The sequence below is a fragment of the Anguilla anguilla genome, chromosome 18, assembly GCF_013347855.1.
Source record: "Anguilla anguilla isolate fAngAng1 chromosome 18, fAngAng1.pri, whole genome shotgun sequence".
NCBI lineage: Eukaryota > Metazoa > Chordata > Actinopteri > Anguilliformes > Anguillidae > Anguilla > Anguilla anguilla.
The window spans coordinates 28,178,825-28,202,173 of NC_049218.1; the positions used below are offsets into that span (position 1 = coordinate 28,178,825).

Genomic DNA, 23,349 nt, shown 5'->3' on the forward strand with positions numbered 1-23,349 from the left:
GCTCTAAGTTGGTTAAATTGGATGCAATTTCATTTCCAAGGAAAGCATGTGTCATATGCTATAACTGTGCAAATTCCTGAAAAAACTTTCTATACAGGTCACTTTTTGTAATCGTGAAAAGATATACCATTCATAAGGGCTAAATGATAAAAATTGTCCCATCAGGACAGTTTTATTGGGCAGGGGTTCATATTATGGTCTAGCTTATAAATGTGTAAAAGCTTTATTGAATAAATTATTCAAAGCGTCACTATCACAACTTCACTTCTGTATCTTAAACCAACATGTTATCTGTGACAGTGAGAACAGCTGTCACAGCAGAAAGAGAGGCGGAAAACCAAACAAGCGCCAGAGATTTCACGCCTGCGCCCATACACAGTCGGCCCACACACAGCCAAACCCCACGCAGCCGAACCCACCGCAGCCAAACCCCACACAGTCGGCCCGCACACAGCCAGCCCGCACGCAGCCAAACCCCATGCAGCCGAACCCCACACAGCCAGCCCGCACACAGCCAAACCCCACGCAGCCGAACCCACCGCAGCCAAACCCCACACAGCCAGCCCGCACACAGCCAGCCCGCACGCAGCCGAACCCCACACAGCCAGCCCGCACACAGCCAGCCCGCACGCAGCCGAACCCCACACAGCCAGCCCGCACACAGCCAAACCCCACGCAGCCGAACCCCACACAGCCAGCCCGCACGCAGCCAAACCCCACGCAGCCGAACCCACCGCAGCCAAACCCCACACAGCCAGCCCGCACACAGCCGAACCCCACACAGCCGAACCCCACGCAGCCAAACCCCACACAGTCGGCCCGCACACAGCTGAACCCCACACAGCCGAACCTCACACAGCCGAACCCCACACAGCCAGCCCGCACACAGCCGAACCCCACACAGCCAGCCCGCACACAGCCGAACCCCACACAACCAGCCCGCACACAGCCGAACCCCACACAGCCGAACCCCACGCAGCCAAACCCCACACAGCCGAACCCCACACAGCCAGCCCGCACACAGCCGAACCCCACACAGCCAAACCTCACACAGCGAACCCCACACAGCCGAACCCCACACAGCTGAACCCCACACAGCCGAACCTCACACAGCCGAACCCCACACAGCCAGCCCGCACACAGCCGAACCCCACACAGCCAGCCCGCACACAGCCGAACCCCACACAACCAGCCCGCACACAGCCGAACCCCACACAGCCGAACCCCACGCAGCCAAACCCCACACAGCCGAACCCCACACAGCCAGCCCGCACACAGCCGAACCCCACACAGCCAAACCTCACACAGCGAACCCCACACAGCCGAACCCCACACAGCCAAACCTCACACAGCCGAACCCCACACAGCCGAACCCCACACAGCCAAACCTCACACAGCCGAACCCCACACAGCCGAACCCCACGCAGCTGAACCCCAGGCAGCCAAACCCCCACGCAGCTGAACCCCACGCAGCCAAACCCCACACAGCTGAACCCCACACAGCCAAACCTCACACAGCCGAACCCCACACAGCCAAACCCCACGAGCAACTCCTGAGGAGTTTTAAAGAGCGTTAGTCGCTGCAGTTGAAAAGCACTGTCTGCATTTGGAACTGAGGGCCAGACTAGGCCGAGGGTCATTATATTAAGTGCTTCCCTGTCATGCTGAGGGCCACTGGAAAATGTGAGTAGTGCTTTAGGTTGCTGTCACAACCAGTAAGCAGCTTTAGGATGGGTGGATCATGAGGAAATGAATAAATAAACTACATGGAGGCACAGAGGATGCAAAGTTACAATTAACCTTAAGTGTGTGAACATGTAAGACATGACTAAGGATTGACTGATATGAAGAGAAACATGAACTCTCTGCATAATGGACAATATTCCACTAATTGGACAGATTAAATGGGTAAAATAGGAAAAATCCCTTTTATTGTTGAGCAAACACTTAAAAATAGGGCAACCCCGAGACTACTGCCTTTTCCAGCTCGATTCTAAACAAAAATAAAAATAACAAAACAGAAAACATAAAAACTAAGAGGAAACATTCCAAACAGACAAAATATTTAGCAAAACAGCATGGTGATATTGAATGGAAGTTATCTGAGCCAATTAGTTGTTTAAATTAGTTTTTTTTTTAATTCCATTCAATTAGTTTAAAAACATAGTACAGAACTTATTAAAGAGTAATGCCTTGTTATTGGGTTGAGATGTCTGGCCTACAAGACAGGAACCGTATTTATGTGCATGTGGAACCATCACAGGGAAAAATTCAGCTCACAGGCTGTGACAAATTCAGTGGAGAAAATGAATAAACCAGCCAGAGACGGTGTGCCAATGCCAGACTCCATGGCTAAAACAGAATTCTGCGGCACACAAGAGACGCCATCTTCTAAACCGCTACCACTCAGCCCTCTCTTCCATCGCAGTTTTTCTGCACGTGTGAAATTCTTCAGTCTGATTCAGCCGCGCCCATAACCTGAAGAACCAGTGCCGTGCTACAGCAGGTGGTGGATTCAGCAGTGTCCAATCTCAACCCTGCTTTGCACGCTGGGCGTGTCCTTCTCACCCATGACACAGAAGTAGCAGTGTCCAATCACATCCCAGCATTACACGCTCGACGTGTCCTTCTCAGCTATGACACAGAAGTAGCCGTGTCCAATCACAACCCAGCATTACACGCTCGATGTTTCCTTCTCAGCTATGACACAGAAGAAGCAGTGTCCAGTCACAACCCTGCTTTGCACGCTGGGCGTATCCTTCTTACCTACGACACAGAAGTAGCCGTGCCCAATCACAATCCTGATTTATGCACTGGGCGTGTCCTTTGCACCTACGACACAGAAGTAGCCATGCCCAATCACAATCCTGATTTATGCACTGGGCGTGTCCTTTGCACCTATGACACAGAAGGAGCAGTGACCAATCACGACACTGCATTACACGCTGGCCGTGTCCTTCTCACCTATGACACAGAAGGAGCAGTGACCAATCACGACACTGCATTACACGCTGGCCGTGTCCTTCTCACCTATGACACAGAAGTAGCCGTGCCCAATCACAACCCTGCTTTACATGCTGGGCGTGTCCTTCTCACCTATGACACAGAAGGGCTTCCTGGCGAATCGCAGACGGCCCTGCCATCCTCTGTAGCGGCAGCAGCAGCCAGCGGACCAGATGCGGACGATGTACTCCAGACCGAACACCACGATCATCACAAACTCCTGCAGGACACAGAGACAAGAGGAGTGAGCCCAAACACAATGATCATCACAAACTCCTGCAGGACACACAAAGAAGGTGTTTCAGTTACACAGCACAGGTACTACATTTCAACATGTTCAAAAAAACATTGAAATACAATACGTAGGGATAACATTAACCATTTTCTGAATGTACAGAACCGTTCTGGATTGCTGATAACCCTTTGGCAGCTAACTTGATTTGCATACAGGAAATGCTTTGCTGTGCTTAGTTCATTCCCTGTGTCCCTCATCACTTCTGTAGTTAAGACCCAGATTGCGAAGCAACAACAAAAACTTTTACAAATGACATTTGTTTAAGTGTGCATGTGAACACACACAGACACGCAGGCACGCAGGCACGCAGACACAGGCACACGCACAGACACACACACACAAACACACACACACACACACACGTACATAAACTCACGGGCCTGCCAATGTAATAACGTAGCCGTCCAGTAAAGACCTCAGGTGGCATTAGTTCTGACACACAGAATGAAGCGGGGTACAGTCATTTTAAACATTCATGAAGACCAGCTTGGGACACACATTTCAGGGAGTTCTTCGAGCTATTAATGCAGCTGTAGACTGCATGTAGATTTATTACAAACACAAGATGATTTATGGACTTTCCAATGAATAAATGGCACTGTTTCCTGCTGGGTGGAGCCGGAAACAGTTCCGGCTGATGAAACAAATTCATTTTTTACCGACTGTATTTCTGGAATAAAAAAATTCTGAAGACGTGAATCTTCTGCTAAACCCTCCACCCCCAGTCCCCGCACCCCCAGACCCAATGGTTACTCATGGAATGCTGAACTCAATCAGCAATAGGGGAGGGCCTAATGACATGTGTTTCATTATGTGGTTGTTATTTTACCTTAATGCTTTTAAAAAATGCTGGAGTACCTGTGTGCTACTGAAGCAGGTGTACCTGCGTGCTGCTGAAGCAGGTGTACCTGTGTGTTGCTGAAGCAGGTGTACCTGTGTGCTACTAAAGCAGGTGTACCTGTGTGAACTGAAGCTGGTGTACCTGTGTGCTGCTGAAGCAGGTGTATCTGTGTGCTACTGAAGCAGGTGTACCTGTGTGCTACTGAAGCTGCTGTACCTGTGTGCTACTGAAGCAGGTGTACCTGTGTGCTACTGAAGCTGGTGTACTTGTGTGCTACTGAAGCTGGTGTACCTGTGTGCTACTGAAGCAGGTATACCTGTGTGCTACTGAAGCAGGTATACCTGTGTGCTACTGAAGCTGCTGTACCTGTGTGCTACTGAAGCAGGTATACCTGTGTGCTACTGAAGCTGGTGTACCTGTGTGCTACTGAAGCAGGTGTACCTGTGTGCTACTGAAGCGGGTGTACCTGTGTGCTGCTGAAGCTGGTGTACTTGTGTGTTGCTGAAGCAGGTGTACCTGTGTGCTGCTGAAGCAGGTGTACCTGTGTGCTGCTGAAGCAGGTATACCTGTGTGCTGCTGAAGCTGCTGTACCTGTGTGCTACTGAAGGAGGTGTACCTGTGTGCTACTGAAGCTGCTGTACCTGTGTGCTGCTGAAGCAGGTATACCTGTGTGCTGCTGAAGCTGCTGTACCTGTGTGCTACTGAAGGAGGTGTACCTGTGTGCTACTGAAGCTGGTGTACCTGTGTTCTGCTGAAGCAGGTGTACCTGTGTGCTGCTGTTTTTGGTGGAGATTGTGCTCTTTGACACATAATGGAAGTTAAACATTAACAGCAGTGTGCTTTCTCAGAGTGGCCATTCTTTTGCTCAGCAAACGCAGAAAACAGCAGGGAGGTAATTACGGGCCCTCGTTAGCTTAATTAACAGGGTCATTATAAATCACTGCATTGCAAAGGTCTTCAAATTTCCTTTAGAAATCGGGCCCCTTTTGAATTCACACTGGATTTTTCAAAAATAACAGCTCGGGACAAAATACACTGTGATATCTTCGGTTTCATCCACAATATTCCACAATATCTACCCGTCTAGAGTCTATCTACATGTCTATAGGCACCATACGCTCAGCAGTGTCATTTGAATAGCAGTTCAGTCAATTCAGGAAATGAATTTGAAATTGAATGCGTGAATTTAACTGAAATATCCATGCAATGGACTCTGGCGAGCAATGGGGGACGGTGGAGTGGCGTGCGATCGAATGCAGACCCCCCCCCCCCCCCCCTCCCCCCCAGCGCCCAGCCTTGCCTCCCACGTTTGACGGACTGCCCAGCAGGCAGAGGGCACGGCGGGATGTTTGTTCTGCGAGTCCTTCATGTTGCCGCACCCTCATTTCCTGCTGCGTTCGGGGGCGCGGATGAACAAGGGGCTACCCCAAAATGGAGAAGGGCGGAGCACCCGATCCTCTGGGCTGTGCTGGAAGTCTGGGGTCCCAGCAGCAGGGGGTGAGCACAAACACCTCCAGACCACCAGGGGTCCCGTTCTGCTGGCTCTTAGATATCACCGAAGCTCCACCACATCAACACTCCCACATACCAGCCACAGGGGTTTGGAAAAGCAGACATCTGATCAGAATGCATGCTGGGACACGGATCTGTTACTGTACATCCCAGGGTGGGTACAGTATATTCTACATTACTTTAGGGTGTAGATGTATTTTTAAAAGGAATATGGAATTTAAAGCTGGAATTCCTCACATGTAGTCTGCAGCGAGCATTTCTACTGCTGATGTGCACACATCCACAGTGAGTTTAAAGATTTACCCATGAGCCTTTCTGCTGTATGATGTAGTGTCACTGCAGTTATAATAAGGGCTCACTGCTCTGTCCCTGTAGCTGCACATGCCCATGTTTCAGAGATCGAATGTGGGGCTCTTCGAGAACAAAAGAAACTGAGGGGTAACAGGGTAATGGGGGGGTAATGGGCGGCGGGGGGGGGGGGGGGGAGTTCTCACCAGGATGAGCAGGCAGTGGGAGGACAGCTCTGAGGGGTAACAGGGGGGTAATGGGAGGGGGTCTCACCAGGATGAGCAGGCAGTGGGAGGACAGCTCCTGGTGGGCGGGGATGGTGGAGAAGACGGACAGAACCAGGCAGCCGAACACCAGGATGAACCTGCAGGACAAGGAGGAGAAAACAGCCCTGAGTGAGCATAGGCACGGACACTGGCATCCACAGAGCTAAGGGCACAGAGCTGGCATCCACAGAGCTAAGGGCACAGAGCTGGCATCCACAGAGCTGAGGGCACAGAGCCCCATGTGCCACAAACCCAGCTCAGATTCATGAGTATACTGCTTCATACAGAGGCACTGGCGCAGAGACGCTTTACAGAGGAAACCCGGAGGGAAATCGGGAGGAAACCAGGCCTGAACCCCCAAAAAGCAACTGATCTGAAGAGAAACTCCCCAGTGGGAAGGAAAAAACCCAAATGGTGGCAAGAAAAAAACCCCAATGAGACAAAATCTCTGGAAGAACCCAGCGGCCACAGCGGGGAGCCCATCCTGCACTGGCTGGCCTGCCTTAACCATAGGTAACCATAGACACAGACAGAATGGATGGCAGCAGAAGTGTTATTTTGGAAAATTACCTTTTTGCAGAGATTTATATATTCCACTCAGAGGCCGTCTTTTTAACAAAAGCACAAGCATAGCAGGGGGCTGCAGGTGCTGCTCCAGGGGCAGCTGAGATGCCACTTATGGCCCATTTAATAAACACAATACAGAGAGGCTGTGAGTCCCAGCCTTATGGGAGCAGTGTGATCAGTGGGGGCAGTTATAGGAGCAGTGCGATCAGCGGGGGCAGTTATGGGAGCAGTGTGATCAGACGAGGCTGCAGCGGGGGCAGTTATGGGAGCAGTGCGATCTGCGGGGGCAGTTATGGGAGCAGTGTGATCAGACCAGGCTGCAGTGGGGGCAGTTATGGGAGCAGTGTGATCAGTGGGGGCAGTTATGGGAGCAGTGTGATCAGACCAGGCTGCAGCAGGCAGTTATGGGAGCAGTGCGATCAGACCAGGCTGCAGTGGGGGCAGTTATGGGAGCAGTGTGATCAGACCAGGCTGCAGTGGGGGCAGTTATGGGAGCAGTGTGATCAGTGGGGGCAGTTATGGGAGCAGTGTGATCAGACCAGGCTGCAGCAGGCAGTTATGGGAGCAGTGTGATCAGACCAGGCTGCAGCAGGCAGTTATGGGAGCAGTGTGATCAGACCAGGCTGCAGCAGGCAGTTATGGGAGCAGTGTGATCAGACCAGGCTGCAGCGGGGAAGTTATGGGAGCAGTGTGATCAGACGGGGATGCAGCGGGGGAAGTTATGGGAGCAGTGTTATTAGCGGGGGCACTTATGGGAGCAGTGTGATCAGCGGGGGCAGTTATGAGAGCAGTGTGATCAGACGAGGCTGCAGCGGGGGCAGTTATGGGAGCAGTGTTATTAGCGGGGGCACTTATGGGAGCAGTGCGATCAGCGGGGGCAGTTATGGGAGCAGTGTTATTAGCGGGGGCACTTATGGGAGCAGTGCGATCAGCGGGGGCAGTTATGGGAGCAGTGTGATCAGACGAGGCAGGAGCGGGGACAGTTATGGGAGCAGTGTGATCAGCGGGGCAGTTATGGGAGCAGTGTGATCAGCGGGGGCAGTTATGGGAGCAATGTGATCAGACTAGGCTGCAGCGGGGGCAGTAATGGGAGCAATGTGATCAGACCAGGCTTCAGCGGGGGCAGTTATGGGAGCAGTGTGATCAGACCAGGCTGCAGCAGGGCAGTTATGGGAGCAGTGTGATCAGTGGGGGCAGTTATGGGAGCAGTGTGATCAGACCAGGCTGCAGCGGGGGAAGTTATGGGAGCAGTGTGATCCGCGGAGGCAGTTATGGGAGCAGTATGATCAGTGGGGGCAGTTATGGGAGCAGGGTAATCAGCGGGGGCATCAGACCAAGCAGCCAAAACCAGGCTGCGTTTTTTAAAGCTCACTTCCTTGTCTTGTTGAGAGACGTTTCTCACTAGCGCCAGTGTGGCTGGCTCCAGTATACAGTTGAGGCCAAAAGTTTGCATACACCTAGGCTAAAGATATTCAAACTCAGTTTTTCGCAACTCTGCACATTTCATGTTACCACACATTACTTTTGGCAAGTCAATTAATTAATTTAATTCACTATATCAGAATTCCACTGGGTCAAAAGTTTACATACACCAAGTTGACTGTCTCTTTAAACAGTCTGGAAGATTCCAGAAATTAATGTAATTACTTTTTGGAAGCTTCTGATTGACCAATTGTCATAATTAGGAGTTAATTATTGGGAGTTAATTGGCACCTGTGGCTGTATTTAAGGGTCTACCTTTAAAGCTCCTGCCTTTTTGCCCTTGATACCATGGGGAAATCCAAGCAACTCAGCTAAGACCTCAGAAAAAACATTGTGGACCTCCACAAGTCCGGTTCCTCCTTAGGGGCAATTTCCAAACAACTGAAGGTACCACAAGCATCTGTATAAACAGTTGTATGCACATAGAAAAATCTTGGGGCCACACAGACACTGCACCTTTCAGGAAGGATGCACAAATTAACTCCCAGGGCTGAACGAACTTTGGTCCGAAAGGTTCAACTGAACCCCAAGACAACAACAAAGGAACTGGTGAAAGAGTCCAGGACAAAGACCTAGCCTTTTAGAGGAGTGTTCTCTGGTCAGATGAAACAAAAATTGAACTGTTTGGCCATAATGATTAGCGGTATGTATGGAGGAAAAAGGGTGAGGCTTTTAATCCGAAGGACACCATCCCAACTGTGAAGCATGGGGGTGGCAGCATCATGTTGTGGGGGTGTTTTGCTGGAAAAGGGACTTCAGAAAATAGATGGCATCATGAGGAAGGAAGGGTTATCTTGAAACACTGAAGCAACACCTCAAGACATCAGTTAGAAAGTTAAAACTTGTTCACAACTGGGTCTTCCAGCAGGACAATGATCCTAAGCATACCTCCAAATTTGTAACAAAATGGCTTAAAGACAACAAAGTGAAAGTATTGGAGTGGCCATCACAAAGCCCTGACCTGAATCCCATAGAAAATTTGTGGACTGAACCGAAAATGCGTGTCCGAGCAAGGAGGCCCACAAACCTGATGGAGTTACACCAGTTCTGTCAGGAGAAATGGGCAAAGATTACCGACAAAGTATTTTGAGAAGCTTGTGGAAGGCTACCCCAGCGTTTGATTCAAATTAAGCAATTAAAAGGCAATGCCACCAAATACTAACAAAGTGAATGTTAACTTTTGACCCACTGAAAATCTGAAATAGTACATAAAAGCTGAAATAAATCTGTCTCTAAGCTATTATTTTGAAATGACCTCTTATGGAAATAAAGTAGATACCCTAATTTACTTAACACAGGAAATGTATGGTAACATGAAATATGTGGAGTTGTGAAAAATTGAGTTTTAAATGTCTTTAGCCTAGGTATATGTAAATCTTTGGCCTCAACTGTAGGTGTTCCAGCCAGCCGTGTTAATGTAAGTCAATGGTAACAATACGGTAAAAATACAAAGTCAATATTTTTTTGACACAAGAAAAAGTAGTCGCAATAGGTGTTTTTCCTTTGTCTAATATCCCCATATACCGATTTGTTAAGCTATTGTGCTATTCGGACAAGCCAGTAATATTTTGTAGGAGAATCAGGGACAGTTTGCGTCAGTACCTAGTTACTGTATCTCTGACAGCCAGACTTCATGTCCCTACTGCACAGTCTCTGGCCCCAATTTGTACAACATGGTGGCGCTCAAAACTACACTTCCCAGCCTTCAAAATACTTTTTGAGTGCATAGCAACGAGCCTGACAGGCAGGTACACTGTGACAGATACAAAGAGGAATGCTCCCTCCTGGCCCACAACTCAACCTCATGCCCAACACCTATGAACCCGACTGACCCTATGAACCACACATGCAGTACACGACACAGACTGATCTCTCTCTCTGGTGGTGGAATGACAGAAGCCCTGCTGATGATTCCTCTCTCAGGCTGAGGCCTGTTCACACACTGTTATGAACAGCCGTTCGTCCGAGTTCACACTTACGCTCCTCCGAGTTCACACTTACGCTCCCAGTTCAGACTTATGCTCCAAGTTCACACTTACACTCTGAGTGAACGCTCACGCTCCGAGTTCACACTTACACTCCGAGTGAATGCTCACGCTCCAAGTTCACACTTACGCTCCAAGTTCACACTTATGCTCCAAGTTCACACTTACACTCCACGTGAACGCTCATGCTCCAAGTTCACACGTATGCCCCAAGTGAACGCTTACACTCTGAGCGAATGCTTACAGTCTGAGCAAACACTTACGCTTCGATTCCGCCTGAGACACAATAGGAGGAAAGAATCACGGTCTGCTATACTCGGGTTTTCAAGAGGGGGTCCGCGAACCCCGGAGAGCCCCTGAAGCTCCTGTCTGGGGTCTGTGGCCACCTGGCACCTGCACACAGTGCAGACAGCAATCTCCCCTGCTCCAAAGAGAGAGCCTCAGCAGGCCAGCTATAGACAGGCACCCTGCCAAACACGCACTGTGTGAAATTACATTTTCCTGGTCAATGGGAAGGTGCACAATAGCTGGTTGTCCAAATACTATAGCTCCCTAGCAACTGTGGACAGTGGAAAGCCGTGGGGAGTCTGCATTGTGTGAACTCTGTTCACCTGCTGTGCTGCTTAATTCATCTGCCAGACTGTTTACTGGGCCCTTTCCATTTCAGCTTGCAACCGTGTTTCAGTTTGGATTCTGCACCTGCTTCCTAACTTCTCTCACAGTGATTCATTTGCAGTAGTTTCTAATTTGATTCATTATAAAAAAGACTGTTTTCAATATTCCTTCTTTACTAAACAATCAGAAGAAAACCCACGGTTGTACTCATCAACAATAACATCATCACGCATGTAGTGTATATACGGCTTCAAAATGTCTGAGTTTGTACATCATAACTTTGTGCATATGTAATATGTTTTCATCACCGACAACCAAATATGGGTTCACATTAACTATCTAAGACCAGGCATCTACGCAACCGTGTCTCTCAAAATGAATACACTAGTTCCTGCATGAGTTCCCACAGTGCACCAGGTGCTCCACTGGGGCAGTCTCTCCTGTGCTGGGTGGCCTGCAGTACGGAGCTTAGGAGGTGAGGGTTAGGGTTCACAGGAACAGCTGTGTGTGCGGCAGCTGGAGCAGGAGGTGAGCACTGAGTCCCTCAGCCCCTGAGTTGCTCCTGGAGGCTCGAACAGGCACATTTAGGAACGTGCTTAGTCTCTGATGCAGGAGACTCATATTTTCCATTCGTTTGGATATTTTCTGAAGGAATTCAGGTAAAGGGCCTCCCTCAAAGGCACAGTGGCAGTTGCCCCCAGGAATAAAGCCTGTAAGTCCGTCCTTTTTCCCTCACCGTTCAGCAGAGAGGCCCTATCAGAGCTCACACACACAGGGCTGGCATCCCTCTCATTCAATCCAGTCAGTTCAGGAAAGGAAACATTCTTCCCCAGAACACAGTGAATTTTGGTTAATTTCCTAAAATGGCAGATTAAAGTGTGACTGGGCCCCAGCCCTGCTCACCTCCTCCATGCTCTCTCTATAACCCTAACCCCAACCTCAGAAACACTTCATCCAGCGATCCAGTGCTCTTCTGCTGAGGAGATCTGGCATACTGACATGTTGTCAGCACTAGAGGGCAGCATTGCAGGCCGTCCATTCACCGCACAGACAGCCTAGGAAGAGAACTCACACAGGCTGGTGTAAACTCCTGACTGACACGTTACACAGAAGGATGAAGTGTTACAGTGTGAACTCCCAACAGACGCGTTACACAGAAGGATGAAGTGTTACAGTGTAAACTCCTGACACGTTACACAGGAGGATGAAGTGTTACAGTGTAAACTCCCAACAGACGCGTTACACAGAAGGATGAAGTGTTACAGTGTAAACTCCTGACACGTTACACAGGAGGATGAAGTGTTACAGTGTAAACTCTTGACGCGTTACACAGGAGGATGAAGTGTTACAGTGTAAACTCCCAACAGACGCGTTACACAGAAGGATGAAGTGTTACAGTGTAAACTCCTGAAATGTTACACAGAAGGATGAAGTGTTACAGTGTAAACTCCTGACTGATGCATTCCACAGAAGGATGAAGTGTTACAGTGTAAACTCCTGACTGACGCGTTACACAGAAGGATGAAGTGTTACAGTGTAAACTCCTGACACGTTACACAGGAGGATGAAGTGTTACAGTGTAAACTCCCAACAGACGCGTTACACAGAAGGATGAAGTGTTACAGTGTAAACTCCTGACATGTTACACAGGAGGATGAAGTGTTACAGTGTAAACTCCCAACAGACGCGTTACACAGAAGGATGAAGTGTTACAGTGTAAACTCCTGACACGTTACACAGGAGGATGAAGTGTTACAGTGTAAACTCTTGACGCGTTACACAGGAGGATGAAGTGTTACAGTGTAAACTCCCAACAGACGCGTTACACAGAAGGATGAAGTGTTACAGTGTAAACTCCTGACTGATGCATTCCACAGAAGGATAAAGTGTTACAGTGTAAACTCCTGACTGACGCGTTACACAGAAGGATAAAGTGTTACAAGTGTAAACTCCTGACTGTCAAGTCTTGAGTATTTCAAATCAGGAAGCCATATTGTCTATGAAGTACACCTCATAAGTTTTCACAGCTTAAATAGTCTATACAAATATTAAATTAAGAGGGAACTTTAAATCAAATTAATAGAAAATTAGAAATAGAAAAAAATAGAAAAAGGACCGCGGTAAAAGACAAGAGGCAAAGAGAGAAAGAGAAGTAAAGACATAGAGAGGGAGAAAGAAAGACCCACAGAGGGAGTGAGAGAGACAGGAAGGCTGGTCTCTGGCTGCTGCCCTGGCCTCAGCCCTCTCCTGGCACCGCAGTTCGGTCGGGCCTCTCCTCCGCCTGATTAATAACATGTTCAATTTTCCATTGGATTAACATGAAATATAAAGCTGGTAAACCACCGTCCCAGAACACAATGTAGCCTGAATGATAGCGCCTGCGTTTTGAGTTATGGAAGGCTCCATGCAAACGGTGGGAGTACATCTGGCTCCAATAAGCCAGAGCCCCTAATAGCCCTCCTCCGTCTGGACGGGGAGGCTTGGATGCTGTATCTTGTTACAGGTGCGGCTAAAGAGTTTCGTCTGGCGTGCCGTGCGGCGCACGATGAGCTCGCCGCGGAACGTCAGCCTGGAACACCAAGGAACGTCAGCCCGGAAAGCTGTGGAACGTCAGCCCGGAACACCAGAAACCCGGCTTAGAAGGGGAGAATATTGGGGAGACCTGGCTTAGGCAGGGAGAATATTGGGGAGACCTGGTTTAGACAGGGAGAATATTGGGGAGACCAGGCTTAGACAGCGAGAATATTGGGGAGACCTGGTTTAGACAGGGAGAATATTGGGGAGACCTGGTTTAGAGAGGGAGAATATTGGGGAGACCTGGTTTAGACAGGGAGAATATTTGGGAGACCTGGTTTAGACAGGGAGAATATTGGGGAGACCTGGTTTAGACAGGGAGAATATTGGGGAGACCTGGTTTAGAGAGGGAGAATATTGGGGAGACCTGGCTTAGGCAGGGAGAATATTGGGGAGACCTCGTTTAGACAGGGAGAATATTGGGGAGACCTCGTTTAGACAGGGAGAATATTGGGGAGACCTGGTTTAGACAGGGAGAATATTGGGGAGACCAGGCTTAGACAGGGAGAATATTGGGGAGACCTGGTTTAGACAGGGATAATATTGGGGAGACCTGGTTTAGAGAGGGAGAATATTGGGGAGACCTGGTTTAGACAGGGAGAATATTTGGGAGACCTGGTTTAGACAGGAAGAATATTGGGGAGACCAGGCTTAGACAGGGAGAATATTGGGGAGACCTGGTTTAGACAGGGAGAATATTTGGGAGACCTGGTTTAGACAGGAAGAATATTGGGGAGACCAGGCTTAGACAGGGAGAATATTGGGGAGACCTGGTTTAGACAGGGAGCTCAGCTTGGGGTCCTGAGCTCTTCATTCACTCAGTAAAACACTTGCGCACGGAGGACATCTCCAGTGCCCTCCTCTCTCTCCCCATATTGGCTCACAACATTTCCACCTGACCTGGTGTTGATGTGGTGTCTGCTAGTGCTGAGTAATCGTCTGAGGGAATGCTCCAGCAGAACATGGCTTTCTGTGTCTCCTGACTAATGCTGCTACTTTAATCACTACAAATCAACTATGTAAACATTAGCCAAAATGTTTATCTTCCTAAATGCTGCTGTAGCTCCAATAAAACAAATAAATACTGCGGTCTGACAGCGTGTGCCTAGTACTAGCATGGCTCCCGCTTGGCCAATCAAAGAGCTTGGTCAATCTGTCAGCTGCGTGTAGCAGCGCGTGTAGCAGCGCCTCAGCGGATCAAAGCTGGAGGTAACAGTGAAAGCACCCAGGACAAGCATCTAAAAGCCTCCCGACACGGCATTCACTTACTGGAATGTAATGCTTAACTTTTCCAGAAAAATTGGCTGAACGCCTGCACTAGGACACTAGGGCTAAGGGGGGCTGGGTCAGGGCACTGGGGCTAGCGGGGGCTGGGTCAGGGCACTGGGGCTAGTGGGGGCTGGGTCAGGGCACTGTGGGGGCTAGGTCATGTGGGAGTGGGTATGGGAGCAGGAGTGGGTATGGGAGTGGGTGTGGGTGTGGGAGTGGATGTGGGACTTGGTGTGGGAGTGGGTATGGAAGTGGACATGGGTGTGGGTGTAGGTGTGGGCAAGGGAGTGGGTATGGAGTGGGTGTGGGAGTGGGCGTGGGACTGGGTGGGGGAGTGGGTGTGGGCGTGGGACTGGGTGTGGGAGGGAGCGGGAGTGGGTGGCAGAATGGGACTGGGTGTGGGAGCAGGAGTGGGTGTAGGAGCAGGTGTGGGAGCAGGAGTGGGTGTGGGAGTGGGAGCGGGTGTGGGAGCAGGAGTGGGAGTGGGAGTGGGAGTGGTCATGGGCATGGGAGTGGAAATGGGTGTGGCTGGGGGCGTGGGAGTGAGAGTTGATGTGGGAGCAGGAGTGTGTGTGGGCGTGGGTGTGGGAGTGGGAGCATGCGTGGGAGTGGGCGTGGCTTGTGGGGTGGCAGAGCATCATAACTGCGTAGGCCAGCGCGTCACACATCACACCACAGCTTCAGCTCATTACAATCCTAAGTTATTTATTATTGATCCTCAGTGCCTCACTGGGCTGAAGCAGCAAGCGTGGCATTTTCCCGGTGTGCTGCATGTCCAGCGCACTGATCCACTTCAGCAATGGGAGCAGGTGTGCATCTCTGGCCATACGCGTCTCCTCTAAGGGCTGGGGCTAATGCCTCCACTGAGCCCCGGTTAGATTGAACTCCTCCCTCTCGCCAGGCATACATCACCATTTTCACCACACTGCAGGCTACAAACAACAGCCAGGCTCTTTATAACATCATACTGTAGGATTCTTGGTTAATGAGTAAGCTGTGATTGTATCTGTTGGCCTATATGTAAATTCCTTGTAGGTCCTGTAAGAGGTGTAAACATGGTGTGGGACAGGTGAGGTCCTGTAAGTGGTGTAAAGGTGGTGTGGGACAGGTGAGGTCCTGTAAGAGGTGTAAAGGTGGTGTGGGACAGGTGAGGTCCTGTAAGAGGTGTAAATGTGGTGTGGGACAGGTGAGGTCCTGTAAGAGGTGTAAAGGTGGTGTGGGACAGGTGAGGTCTTGTAAGTGGTGTAAAGGTGGTGTGGGACAGGTGAGGTCCTGTAAGTGGTGTAAATGTGGTGTGGGACAGGTGAGGTCTTGTAAGTGGTGTAAAGGTGGTGTGGGACAGGTGAGGTCCTGTAAGTGGTGTAAATGTGGTGTGGGACAGGTGAGGTCCTGTAAGTGGTGTAAATGTGGTGTGGGACAGGTGAGCTCCTGTAAGAGGTGTAAAGGTGGTGTGGGACAGGTGAGGTCCTGTAAGAGGTGTAAAGGTGGTGTGGGACAGGTGAGGTCCTGTAAGAGGTGTAAATGTGGTGTGGGACAGGTGAGGTCCTGTAAGAGGTGTAAATGTGGTGTGGGACAGGTGAGCTCCTGTAAGAGGTGTAAAGGTGGTGTGGGACAGGTGAGGTCCTGTAAGAGGTGTAAAGGTGGTGTGGGACAGGTGAGGTCCTGTAAGAGGTGTAAAGGTGGTGTGGGACAGGTGAGGTCCTGTAAGAGGTGTAAAGGTGGTGTGGGACAGGTGAGGTCCTGTAAGAGGTGTAAAGGTGGTGTGGGACAGGTGAGGTCCTGTAAGAGGTGTAAAGGTGGTGTGGGACAGGTGAGGTCCTGTAAGAGGTGTAAAGGTGGTGTGGGACAGGTGAGGTCCTGTAAGAGGTGTAAATGTGGTGTGGGACAAGTGAGGTCCTGTAAGTGGTGTAAACGTGGTGTGGGACAGGTGAGGTCCTGAAAGGTACAGGTAGATTCTGCTGAAACCTCATGCCTACAGAACCCCTGCATCACACCCCATCTCTTCCCTTCCCATCAGCCCCATGGAACGCTCTCATACAGATGATTTTAAAATGAAAGAAATACATTTCTGCTGAGTAATGCAACAAAAATGAGGAAGTCATCAGCTTTCACTGAGGAGCACGTACTGTAAGCCTCAGTAAGGCGTCAGCTGAACTGCACTGTAAATACACATTACGAGCATCATCTAAATAACACCAGCATCACACTTCATGTGATTACCTCAGGCATCATAACTGCCCCTTATCTGACAGGAGTGTGACACAGAATCCTGAGCGGCGTCAGGAAACATAAACTACGCATAACCAGCGGAACATGTCTAAGACTATGTTTAACGTCATACAGTGGTACTGCAAACCCTTTCTTTCTGGTCTTAGGCTCATGCGTATGTATATGTGTATCTATGTGAATGTGTACGTTTAAGGCTGAACCAACTAACTGCAAACAATGATAAAAAAAGTTCTGAAAACACAATGCAGCATCATGTGGTTCATAATGGATTGTAGCCACATGTACGCTGTTAACACAAACACAATTTCAGGTCTTAGAGTTACAGCATGATTCAATGTTATGAAGAATCTGTAATTGGATTCACTAAAACGGAATTGCTTAATATAGCTTAAACACTTCAGAGTGAAACCAATATTGGCATTTGTAGGGATAGAAGTTACATTTAGCAAAATGCACTTCTGCTAATATTTTGCTGTTCCCATCAAGCTCAGAAAAGACCCTTCCCCAGGAGACGAGCACAAGGGGCCCCTACCCCAGGAGACACACACAAGGGGTCCCTACCGCAGGAGACATGCACAAGGGGCCCCTACCCCAGGAGACACACACAAGGGGCCCCTACCCCAGGAGACACACACAAGGGGCCCATACCCCAGGAGACACACACAGTCGCTTGCTAGCTTTGCAAGGTGCAAGATGCTGGCTGAAGTGTCACACGCTCTGGTGATTAATAAACAGCCCTTAACCTTTAGCGGGACAGGAAGATAACACATGCCTATAAAAGCCCATGGAGGAGAGCAGACATCCATACTGACTAACGTGATTGGATTGGATTGCTTTGGCTTTGAACTGAAATGCAAATGAAGGGCTACTCTCATGCTTTAGTGGGACAACAGTAGAAGTGCAGGAGCCAGGATAACCATGCTGCTGAGAGCTGATGGGGTGTGATGAGAGGAATGTGACACACACACGAGGTGTGATGAGAGGGATGTGACATACACACTGGGTGTGATGAGAAGGATGTGACACACACACAGAGTGTTATGAGAGGGATGTCACTCACAAACTCTGTGTGTGATGAAAGGGATGTGACACACACACAGGGTGTGATGAGAGGGATGTGACACACACACGGAGTGTGATGAGAGGGATGTGACACACACACAGGGTGTTATGAGAGGGATGTCACTCACACACTCCGTGTGTGATGAAAGGGATGTGACACACACACAGGGTGTGATGAGAGGGATGTGACACACACACGGAGTGTGATGAGAGGGATGTGACACACACACAGGGTGTTATGAGAGGGATGTCACTCACACACTCCGTGTGTGATGAAAGGGATGTGACACACACACAGGGTGTGATGAGAGGGATGTGACAAACACATGGGGTGTGAAGGGAGGGATGTGACACATACAGGCTGTGATAAGATGGATGTGATACACACATGGGGTGTGATGAGGGGGATGTGACACACACAGGTTGTGATGAGGGGGATGTGACACACACATGGGGTGTGATGAACGGGATGTCTTCATTGCTCTCCCAGCAGATGCAGGGTTCGAATTACGAGGGGGATTTGGGGGGTCTGACCCCCCTAATTAAGACTTGGACCCCACTGATTACGATTACAGGTAAGAAGGATATATAAATGTTTCGACCCCTCCGACCTGTTGTTTTTACCTCTTTTGGGGGGTCTTAATTAGGGGGGTCAGACCCACTCCAATCCCCCCCATAATTTTAACCCTGAGCAGATGTGAAGCTGCTGATCAGAAAAATGTGCTCTGTCCAAGGTGCTGAATTCTCTAATCAAATATATCGCACATCCCGCCCCCATAAGTCCACATGTCCCACAGCCATCACACCCATGGGCTGTGAGTCTGTCTGCATATGTAATACTCAGGGCCATTCCACAGTGACCCCACAGCTTCACTCAACACCCAGAGTTTAACTGCAGCTATGGAAATGAATTCATAGTTTGCCTGCCAATCCTCACGACTTCACACTTGCTATTGAGTGTTTAATAGCAAAGGCACACAGTTGGGTAGCAAAGGCAGACCAAAACAGCTTTTCAAAAGCGTAAAACAAATCTTTGCAATGAAAAATAAAGGAAGCCCACAGTGACAATCATGACAGTAGATCCACAGTACTGAGGAAGTTCACGGAAGAACGACTCTCCCATGTACTTTAATTGGAGGACAGATGACACACTGAACGCTTTAAACCACAGAATGCAGCCCAGGGATCTAGCGTGCTCATGATCGTGACTGAGTCCAGCTACACGAGTCTGCTAGCTTTGGTGTGCTAGCCAGGCAGCATCAATGACAAATCAGACATCCTGAACCTGATGCTGGAGCGGAGTAACATGACCACCAGCCAAGTGTCTGCGAAATAATCCCACTGTTTATAAAGTGTAGTAGACTATCTTCGTGTCTGAGTATATAGATAAAATGCAAGGTTTAATTTCTAAGCAACTATGCAACAAAACAAACCCCTGCCAGTGAGAGTAACAGATTAAAATAACAATAAATCCTTTATAAAGGATAATAATGACAATAATTGCACTATTAACAATTGTTGCATATGTTTCATGAAATGCAAGAAGACCAAATGCTAAAAAGTCTGAGAATCATGAAAGAAACACAATAGCACTCATCTCATCTCTCACACAGAATGGAACATGTGTGTAGGGAATCAGTCATGTATCTACAGGGATCACACATACGAGAGACAACACAGCACAACAGAGGAGAAATAAGCAGACCAAGCGTGTAGTGAGAGAGCGAGACTGAGAGAGTGCGTAGTGAGAGAGGAAGACTGAGAGAGCGTGTAGTGAGAGAGTGAGACAGTGCGTAGTGAGAGAGCGAGACTGAGAGAGCATGTAGTGAGAGAGTGAGACTGAGAGAGTGTGTAGTGAGAGAGCCAGACAGAGTGCGTAGTGAGAGAGCGAGACTGAGAGAGTGTGTAGTGAGAGAGCCAGACAGAGTGCGTAGTGAGAGAGCGAGACTGAGAGAGTGTGTAGTGAGAGAGCGAGACTGAGAGAGAGCGTAGTGAGAGAGCGAGACTGAGAGAGAGCGTAGTGAGAGAGCCAGACAGAGTGCGTAGAGAGAGAGCCAGACTGAGAGAGTGTGTAGTGAGAGAGTGAGACTGAGAGAGCGTGTAGTGAGAGAGTGAGACAGAGTGCGTAGTGAGAGAGCGAGACTGAGAGAGCGTGTAGTGAGAGAGTGAGACTGAGAGAGCGTGTAGTGAGACAGTGAGACAGAGTGCGTAGTGAGAGAGCGAGACTGAGAGAGCGTGTAGTGAGAGAGTGAGACTGAGAGAGTGTGTAGTGAGAGAGTGAGACTGAGAGAGTGCGCGTAGTGAGAGAGCCAGACTGAGAGAGTGAGTAGTGAGAGAGCGAGACTGAGAGAGTGCGTAGTGAGAGAGCCAGACTGAGAGAGTGCGTAGTGAGAGAGCCAGACTGAGAGAGAGCGTAGTGAGACAGTGCGAGAGAGGGAGAGATAAACTTGGCAAAAAAGTCAATAACAACATTACAACTACAAAACTTTAAACAACTGGACCTTGTGAACAAACATTACAGCATAAACTCCTACGGTATTAAATCATCTATAACAGTGTTTATATTCAAGTCCAAAAGTGGAAACATGCTCTCTATTGGAGATAAAAATTATTGTATGGGAGTTCATTTGCTAACTGATCATCTCTCTTTGTAGACAAATGCTATAATAATTTGCTGATGTTGTAAACGCTGGACTTGGGCCAGCAGGACAGGGCATGAGTTGTGTGATGACTGTGAGCTGGCAGCAGTGGAGAGGAAGAGACTCCTACGCTGCAGCACATGAATAGATCATGTAACAGAGGATTATGAAGACTTAAAAACAAATAACACTCTGAGATAAACACACAAGTCAATGACAAAGGTCACAGGTGAAAGGACCAGCACTGCAGAGAAGAGAACGCAGATGACCTGTTTGACAGAGCAATGTATGTCCCTGTCCCAAACTGAGAAAGAATGTAAAAGACACACACATACACACACAGACGCACATGCGCGCACACTAATACATACACACACGCACATGTGTGCACACTAACACACACACACAGTACACACACACACATACACACACGCACATGTGCGCACACTAACACACACACACAGTACACACACACATACACACACGCACATGTGCGCACACTAACACACACACACACACACACTAACACACACACGCGCACACTAACACACACTCATGCACGAGCACACGCACGCACACACAGACGTTTACGCCGTTCCGATCAGACGCTGGACGGCAGAAGTGTAAGCGGTGATCCATTGCGTGCTGATGTTTGGAAGGAGGGAGGGACATCCATCAGCCCCTCTAAAGGCCAGGCCTGCGTCTGCTCCCTGGAGCAGCGGGCCAACGCTGGGACCGGAAAAATAATAAATAATAAAAAAGGCCGTTATTGGAGGAGAAGGCCGTAATGACTGTAAACTGCAGTCCACATCACCCCGAGCCTGGGGGAGACGGCCAAATTTCCATGATGCAGCAGGCTTTGAAGGAGTGGGCCAGGAGACGAGAAGGGGGGGGGGGGGGGGGGGGGGGGACTCAAAGCCCGGTTTAACAGAATCCAGAGTGCTGAGATGGGGCAGCCCAACGGCTGACACCCCCCAATAAACGGGCCTGGCAACGGCAGGGGTCACAACAGGTTCTCATCAAAGCCAATTCCCCAGCGTACCCACACCCACCCCACCCACCCCCCCACAGGCCCTGTGCAACTGTGCTAACAGATATTAGTGTGCCCCAGGCAGGGTGTGTGTGTGTGTGTGTGTGTGCATGCGCACAGGTGCGTGTGTGTGCACATGCGACTGTGTGTATGTGTGTGTGTGGACATGTGCCTGTGTGTGTGTGTGTGTGTGTGTGTGTGTGGACATGTGCGTGTGTGTGTACGTGCACGCACAGGTGCATGTGCGTGCCTGCGTGTGTGTGTGCGCGCACATGAGCATGAGTGTGTGTGAGTGTGTGTGTGTGTGCAGATGTACCTGTGACTCTTTCTTTCTCTCCATCTTTTTCTCTCTCCCCATCTCTCTCTCTTTCTCTCTCCATCTCTTTCTCCCCCATCTCTCTCACTCTCTCTTTCTCTCTGTCTCTCTCTCTTTCATCTCTCTCTCTCCTTTTCTCTCTCTCTCTCTCCTTCTCTCTCTTTCTCTCTCCTTATCCTCATAACCTCTCTCGCCTCAGCTCAAACCACACTCCCTGCAATTCAATGCATGCAGAAGGGTACTAAATGGATTGTATTTTCCCCGGGGAAGATATAAACAGGTAGTCAACTCATCACACGCATTAAATACAGTCTCTTTTGCAGAGCCGTAAACAGATGGCAGGGGGCCGCCCGTGTCTCCGCAGCCGTAAAGACCTGTTGCTCCCCTGCTGTTGCTTATTTAGTGTAGTTTGATTTCACTCGGTTCCCTCTGTTTCCGTTCTGCCCAATCCTGACCATGTGACCGGTCACATTTGTTTTGATCTGCACGGTTACTGGGTTACTATCACTGAGAGGATCCAAGCTGGGGTCTGTGCAAGGGCAGAGATCTGCCTGGGATCTGCCTGGGATCTGACCTGGGATCTGCCTGGGATCTGACCTGGGATCTGCCTGGGATCTTACCTGGGATCTGCCTGGGATCTCTGACCTGGGATCTGCCTGGGATCTTACCTGGGTTACGGGGTGCAGTCCCAATGCGTGTCGGGATAGGGGAGTCGGCAATATTTGGTGGAGAAGCGCTGCAAAACGACTGCCTCTCCACTGGGCTCTTTAAGCTAATGGCAAGCCATTACATTCAAGCTACAGCTGCGAAACTGAGCAACAACATGGATCAGATTGCCACGGATCTGATTCCAAAGGAACACATTAGCCAGATGTGCAAAATTGCGTTCTGGCTATATCCACTTTTTGAAAATCAATGAGAGAACAAATTGATGGTGGAACACTGTACGTTAATAAGAAAATTATTTTTAAATAATAATTTAGAAAGGCTGGGAAGGTGTAAATGCTCATTGCATAATTTCATCTAAAAATAGCTGGTAACTTTTAATCAATTTAATCTGAATATTTCTGAAGAGTTCAGCAAGACTAATGAACATATTTCTCCAGATATTTAGCGGTGGGGCTTTCTGATTTTATTGGAGCGTGTAACAGCACGCACCGGCCCAAGCAAGCCTGGCAAGCTGCGCTCCAGTGTGACTCAGTAAAAGACCGTTTCAGGCAGACATTCACAACTGCTACAGCTCTGCATCATTCTGCGATTTGAAATTGCACTTTGAAATTGAATTGATTTTTTTACAATAACAATGACAATCGACTGCTGTTTTTCTGGGCCGTCACATGAGATTATGTTTTTAAAAAAAAAAATTGGCCAGGAGT

General features: G+C 49.2%; 1 protein-coding gene across 8 annotated transcripts in view; it reads right to left on the reverse strand.

The window, feature by feature from the left end:
- Window positions 1-23,349, reverse strand: part of kcnq5a (potassium voltage-gated channel, KQT-like subfamily, member 5a) — a 186,113-nt gene that overhangs the window by 52,038 nt on the left and 110,726 nt on the right. For all 8 annotated transcript variants that reach the window (XM_035400960.1, XM_035400955.1, XM_035400959.1 and 5 more), the window contains exons 2-3: window positions 6,213-6,303; window positions 3,097-3,223 (exon numbers count right to left, since the gene is read on the reverse strand). In XM_035400960.1, the coding sequence (XP_035256851.1) occupies window positions 3,097-3,223; window positions 6,213-6,303 (218 nt within the window). The remainder of the gene's footprint in view (window positions 1-3,096; window positions 3,224-6,212; window positions 6,304-23,349) is intronic.